We start from the raw sequence: 6,881 nt of genomic DNA on the forward strand, positions 1-6,881 counted from the left end.
TTTTTGCACCACTTATTTAAGAACAATGGGGCTGTATAGGATTTATATCTTGTAGTTGACATTCCATAATGGCACGTGATCCTAAAGGACCTGGATTGTCCTATACTGAGAAAATGGGGAGAAAAAAACCCAACTATATTATTCTATATATCTTATTAAATTAAAATATACCACCTTGTTTTAGGTTGTCTAGGTCGTCTTCACTGAATTAACCCAGTCACAGTGTATATTACATACTAAAAGGGGTTTATACCACGAAAAAATACATGCTCTATGAAAAGGTTTCTTCAAATATTTAAAATCAGGCACAATAATGTCTTTCATTTAACAAAGTCGGGTTTGGAGAATTTATTTTTGTATTTTGTCTTAAATAACCACAATGATTAAGGTTAATTTTTATTTAGATTTTTCTAAAGTAGTTAATTATCTAATACAGACATATGTGCGCTACAGGAAAAAAAAAATGAATTGGAAGAAAGAAAAAAGGTGACACCAATAAAATATATATTAAAATAATACCGTATACCACATCACCAATCACACAGGTTTATCAATAATTTTAGAACTCGTAACCACAAAGACATAGCTGGATCCCAATGCTGACTCAGTTTCTACATAATCTATATTCCAAATGCACTAACAGCATACTAGTGTACCCAAGGAAAAGCTCACTTGGAAATTTCTTTCCATTAGACCATGACCATCCTAGCCTAGTTTCATCACAGACAAATACGTCAAACCACTTTCTGTTTTAAGCGGCAATTTTTCTTCCATGACCCCATTTCCCACTTTAGCTGAATACCAATCCCCACATCACTTATGAGCAGACCACAATAGGACTCTGATAACTACTTTCTGCCTCCCATACCAGAGATATTGATTTTATCATAACCCGATTGTGCTCATTGATGAAGACAATAGCCTAAGCTGAGAAAATCTGAAGCAATTATACTTTACTTTGTATTACAAAATCACTTTGTATTTACTTTGAATTCCCAACCTATTGCAAGCCTCTACTATTCCTGTTAATTTACAGACTGTGTAGTTCACTCTATACACTACTACATTATAGAGGTTTCTTTTTCTTGAATGAACACTTTGGGAATACCCTACTTTGTTCCCTTTCACTCTCCTCCACATGGTCAAGTTACTGTCTTTGCAATCCTTACCTAGACCATTTTGTTGCTTGTAATTTGTTGAAACAAAAATGTTAACAATTGGTGCCTGCTTACATATCTTGTCTAAAACATTAATAAAAACAACTGAAAAAAAATCTAAGAATTTTAGCTGTCTCATTGTAGTCCTGTGGGTTGTCTTCCAAAGAGAAATTAGAAGAGAGACAATTTTATGTACCACACCGAGCAAGAGAGAGACACTTTTCTTTATGGACCCTTAGTCATGTGGTTCTGAGGCGTAATTGAATTTATAATGGGATATTTTACTATATATTATCACATTAGTGTCACTTTTTTCCCCTTCTTAGAAATTCAAAGATTATTTGTTGCTATGTTTTTTTTAGTCTTTGCTTTTACTATACTTATTTGTGCTGATCTGCATTACTGTCCAATGAGTCCATAAAGAATTAAGAGAAATCTCAAGTGAACTAACTGTTCTCCTAAAGTGTGATTGGTGAACTGTACTGTCCGCAGTTTATAGGGACTGTGAATAGTCAAGGGTCGCTGGAGTAATGCTGGAAATTTTGGTATCTCAACCGATATGCAAGGTGAAGATTATTCTGCCCAGAAATCGATCATTACTGTTATCACTAATAATGCGTTTTCCATTTATCTTGCATTGGATGGTTACATCTTCATTTCTGGCCACCTCTGTGAAATGCATTGCTATTAGAGGGGAGGAATAATTTACCTAAAGAAACAAAAACAAAAAAACAAACACAAATTCCGTTAATAATCACGTGTTCCAGTTTTGCACGCTAATACCATTTAGTATGCATATTTTAAAAATAGATGTGAGAAGAAATGTCAAAGTTTGGTGTTATTATTTTTTTCATACTTTTGTACAGATGAAGATTTTTTTCCCCAAGGATTTTCAGATGTTGCGGAACTGATAATGCGCCAGAGACATTTAAGCCCCCTCACAATTTGTTTAAACCATATCCATTCATATTTATAAAAAATAGTAAAAGGCACAAACTAACTGCCAATAATAATAATAATAATAAAAGGCCTGCCCCCTCTCAATAAGAGTGAAGGACATCAAGGATTCTGCCTTGGGCACCAAAAAGCAACTCTATTGGTATATTCTATGCAATTTAACCATTACAGTTAATTATTGTAGTTATGGTGCAAGAAGTCTGGTAATATTCCCCAATGCTTCCTTGAACCAAGCGTTAACAAAAAATATATATAAATATTGCAGATTTTACTGTTGCAGAAAAAAAATACTCTGTACTTTACTGAGTTACAGTTACTGCTCTGTATTTCTATTCAAGGAACTCTATAGGCACCCAGACCACTTCACCCCTTTTAACCTTGCAATTGAAAACATTGCCGTTCTGCAAAAACATATTTTCTTTGCAGGCTTAGTCTGCCTCTAATTGCCGTCAATATGAGGTGCTTCAGTAAAATAGCAGAGTAAAACTCTATTTTAGTCAGATGATTTCAGAGAGACGCACTAGCTTGTCCATTATCTCAGCCAAAGGGGCAGAGTTTGCAAAAGGAGACCAGTGTGGCGAGAGAAAAATGCTGAGTTCACTGCCTTTTGTAATCCTGGCAGCACTGGCCCTGTCATTTAAATGGACAGTTTGGGCACCATAACAACTTAATCTAAATTAAGTTATGGTGCCAAAAGGCCCACATGCCTCAGGCAGGGCCATATTAAGAGCCCAGTGGGCCTGGTGCTGACAATTATGACGGGCCTAATTACAGAATCATATCGACCAAAAACAGTAAAACACTCCCAAGCGTCATGTATCTGATGGAGATGGTGCTGGAGAGAAAGAAAACAGCAGCTATAAGAAAACACATACCCTAGGCTAATCTCTCTCTAATTTATGTTTTCATCTTTCAAGTAAATCCATAACCCCTAACAGCAACGTCCAGTCAAGCAGGAAGTCAATGGGCACGGTAAAAGGGTGTGCCACTGACACAAATCATGTAACCTGCCAAAAGGGGCGAACTTGCCCAAAAAGAGGACATGTCTGCCCAAAGAATTAGAAGGCCAGCCTGGCATGAATGCATGTCAGGCTGACTGCCAATCATGCAGCTGGCCAACTAAGGGCATACTATGCAGACAGCACCCTGGGCTTGGCATAAATGCATCTAATGATGCGCTCACTCAACGCTTTCTAAGGACTGTCCCCTAGCACTCGCTGGTCCACTTGTCTCCTTACCTTCTTACTAGCAAGCAGACGCTCCTGGTATATAGTCTGGGACAGATAAAAGCTGTGTGTAGTGAGTGTAGAAGAAAGGGAACATGCCACAGTGTTAGAGAGACCAAAGTCAGCATTACCTTAAAGGATCACTATAGGGTCAGGAACACAAACATGTATTCCTGACCCTGTAGTGTTAACACCACAATCTAGCCCCCCTGGGCCCCTCATGCCTCCATAATTATAGCAAAATCTTACTGTATTCAAGCCTGAAGCTGTAACTCTGCATGCTGTTAGACTCAGAAACACAAGCAGTCTGCTGACATCATTAGAAGAGGTGGCCTGATCCAATCACAGTGCTTCCCCATAGGATTGGCTGAGACTGACAGAGAGGCAGATCAGGGGCAGAGCCAACATGATTCAAACACAGCCCTGGCCAATCAGCATCTCCTCATAGAGATGAATTGAATCAATGAATCTCTATGAGGAAAGTTCAGTGTCTGCATGCAGAGGGAGGAGACACTGAATGTTTGGATGCATTGTAGGCAGCCATAAGCCAGGAAGGATCTCTAACAGCTATCTGAGGAGTGGCCAGTGAAGTTATCCCTAGGCTGTAATGTAAACACTGCATTTTCTCTGAAAAGACAGTGTTTACAGCAAAAAGCCTGAAGGTAATGATTCTACTCACCAGAACAAATTCAATAAGCTGTAGTTGTTCTTGTGACTATAGTGTCCCTTTAACTATATTCATTGTCAGCCAGTCCACACAAGTTTTGTTCCCATGCATCCCTCTTCCGTTTCCATACTTAAGTAAGAGTATGTGAAAAGTAGTTAGAGTTGCCACCTTTCTTGGAAAAACATACCGGCCTTACTAATTTGCATAATTAAATATGTATGGGTGACATCACATGATGTAAATCACAAGGAGTGACATAAGAGAAAATGCTGTAAAATCACCAAAAACTACTTAGTTTGATTCTACTGTATAGATGGATTCCTCCCAGTGCCCCCATGTCTCCCAGTACCCTCATGACTCAGTGCCCCCATGTGTCGATTACTCCAGGTCTCAGTGTTCCTATGTATCAGTGTCTCAGTGCCCCATGTCTCCCAGTGTCCCCTAGTGTCATGTCCCCAGGTCTCCCAGTGATCCTATGTGTCACAGTGTCTCAATGCCCCATGTCTCCCTGTGTCCCCATGTATCCTAGGGTCCCCATGTCACTAGGACACTAGGAAGACGGGGAGACCTGGGGACACGGGGAGACCTAGGGACACTGGAAGACTAGGGGACTCTGGCTGGGACACATGGGGACAATGGGAAAATAGGGGACACTTGAAGACATGGGGACACAGACACCAGGGACACAGACACTAGAGACACTGGCTGGGGGACATGGGGACATTGAGACATGGGGCACTGGGAGACATGGGGACACTGAGACACCAGGGCCACATACACTAGGGACAGTAGCTTGGAGACATGTGGACATTGAGACACTTGAGGCACTAGGAGACATGGGGACAGTGAGACACTGGCAGACTGGGGGCACCGGGAGACTAGGGGGCACTGAGACACCACGGACACTGGCTGGGAGACATGGGGACACTGTGTCCCAATGTGTCTCTGTCATAATGTCTTTCAATGTCCCTTAGTGTCTCAGTGTATATCTCCTTGCAGCCTTTCCCCCATCCCTTACTTCTCTGAGCTGTAGGCTGTCTCTGCAGGGTGGGAGTTGCTGTCTGGACTCTCTGTAGCTGCACCCCTGCAGATCAGTGAGTATAGATAGGCAGGGAGGGATTTGCAGGAACTTCCTATCCCTGCCTGTCTCCACATACAGTGACCCCTACTGGCCAGTGCTGGTATTGCATAGTAATCTCTTGTTTATACTGAGAAAAATACCAGCATTTGTATTGCCAGTATCACTGCAATATTGGCACCAGCCAGGCAGCCTCAAATACTGGCTGTGCCAATAAAATAAAAGCCAGGTGGAATCTCTAAGAGTAATGTGTGAAAAAAAAATGTAAAAAAATAAAAATTTTTTTTTTGTTTTACATTTTTTTTTAAATCAATGGGCCTATTCCATGGGCCTGGGCCTGGAGCTGCAGCTCCATCAGCCCCTATGTTAATCCGGCGCTGGCCTCAGGGGTGTCAAACCATTCTTAAACAGTTTAACCCTAAAGTTGCCTCTGTCACTGTGATAACAATATTCCATATTAATTAAGATTGATTGAACTAAACTCTCATATATAGTTAAGATGGCGCCAATACGCACACACAGGCAGTATCACTAGATGCCGGTCTGGATGCCGTAGCTACTAATACACAGCACTGAAAATTTTAATAAAAGCACAAAACACAGCACCAGAATGACTCATGCATACCATCACAAGATAATTATTAGTACATAGCTAGCTTTTAGATAAGAGATAATTAACTGCACAGACCTGGCATGGCATTGTTGGTGGGCCTGGAAAGCCTGGCCAGCTGCCGGTCCCATCCAACACTTTTGCAAGTTCTTTCTGTGCTGCACTGATAAGGAGACTTGGTGGAAAAGTACAAGACTATCCATCCCATTGGTAAAAAACGTATAAAAGACGAGAAAACTTGACACTCGCTTGGAGTACTACCCTCCTGTAATACAGACGCCAATTGCTGGTTCTGCTGATTCCCAGAAAGAGAGGGTCCCTTCAAGCCTGACTGCCAGAAGTTCTCTCAGTCCAGTGCAGCAATTTTCTCTAATGGTGATGTATAACTTAAGCTGAATATCTAGATAATTAAACTGTTTTTTTAAGCTGAATGAGCACTATAGATTAAATGTTACTTATTAATTAAGTCTCTGTTAATCAATAAAGTTTGTATTGATTATTTACAAGTACTTGGTGTCAGTGTTTTTTCCTTTCTTAAATACTCAATTCACTCATCCCGAATAGGGTTTTGGTGCCCACCAATATCTTTAAAAACCTTAGGGTAATTGATTATTGCTTTTTGATATTGGCGCTTCATGAATTTAATGATTAGGCACAACAGTCACCAATCTCTACTCCACGTGGCGTCTGGCCTCTGAAATTTCAGTTTCAGGAAGCGGGATGCCACTAGGCAGGGGCACCGTTGATTGACTTAGAGTGGTCAGCTGACGCTCTCAGCCAATCAGTGATTCCTCATTCACAAACCTGGTTTGAAAAGGTACATTACTTTCCAAACCAGTTTTGTGAATGGGGTCACTGATTGACTGACAGCGTCAGCTGACCTCCTGGCTGGCGGCACTCCGAGCTTCCTGAAGCTGAAATTTCAAATGCGGATGCCACCCAGGGGAAATTGAGATCGACACTGGAGATTTGAAAATGGTTTAACACCTTGAGGTAAGAGTGCAGCCTCCTGGCACCAAAACAAATGTATTTAGATGAAGTTGTTATGGTGTCTGAAGTGTTCCTTTAAATGGTGATTTGGGTACTATAGTGTTAGGAATACATATTTATGTTCCTTTAAAGGGACACTATAGTCACAAGACACAGGACAACTACAGCTTATTGGATATGTTCTGGTGAGTAGAAT

The 6,881-nt window shown here is 40.9% G+C and overlaps 1 protein-coding gene across 1 annotated transcript in view; it reads right to left on the minus strand.

The window, feature by feature from the left end:
* Nucleotides 1-347: 347 nt before the first annotated feature.
* The window catches only part of ATP1B4 (ATPase Na+/K+ transporting family member beta 4), a 106,683-nt gene continuing 100,149 nt past the window's right edge, over nucleotides 348-6,881 (minus strand). Inside the window, exon 9 of the mRNA XM_063432096.1 lies at nucleotides 348-1,866. Coding sequence (XP_063288166.1) covers nucleotides 1,708-1,866 — 159 coding nt within the window. The 3' untranslated portion in view covers nucleotides 348-1,707. The remainder of the gene's footprint in view (nucleotides 1,867-6,881) is intronic.

The sequence above is a fragment of the Pelobates fuscus genome, chromosome 9 (assembly GCF_036172605.1).
Source record: "Pelobates fuscus isolate aPelFus1 chromosome 9, aPelFus1.pri, whole genome shotgun sequence".
NCBI classification, from domain to species: domain Eukaryota; kingdom Metazoa; phylum Chordata; class Amphibia; order Anura; family Pelobatidae; genus Pelobates; species Pelobates fuscus.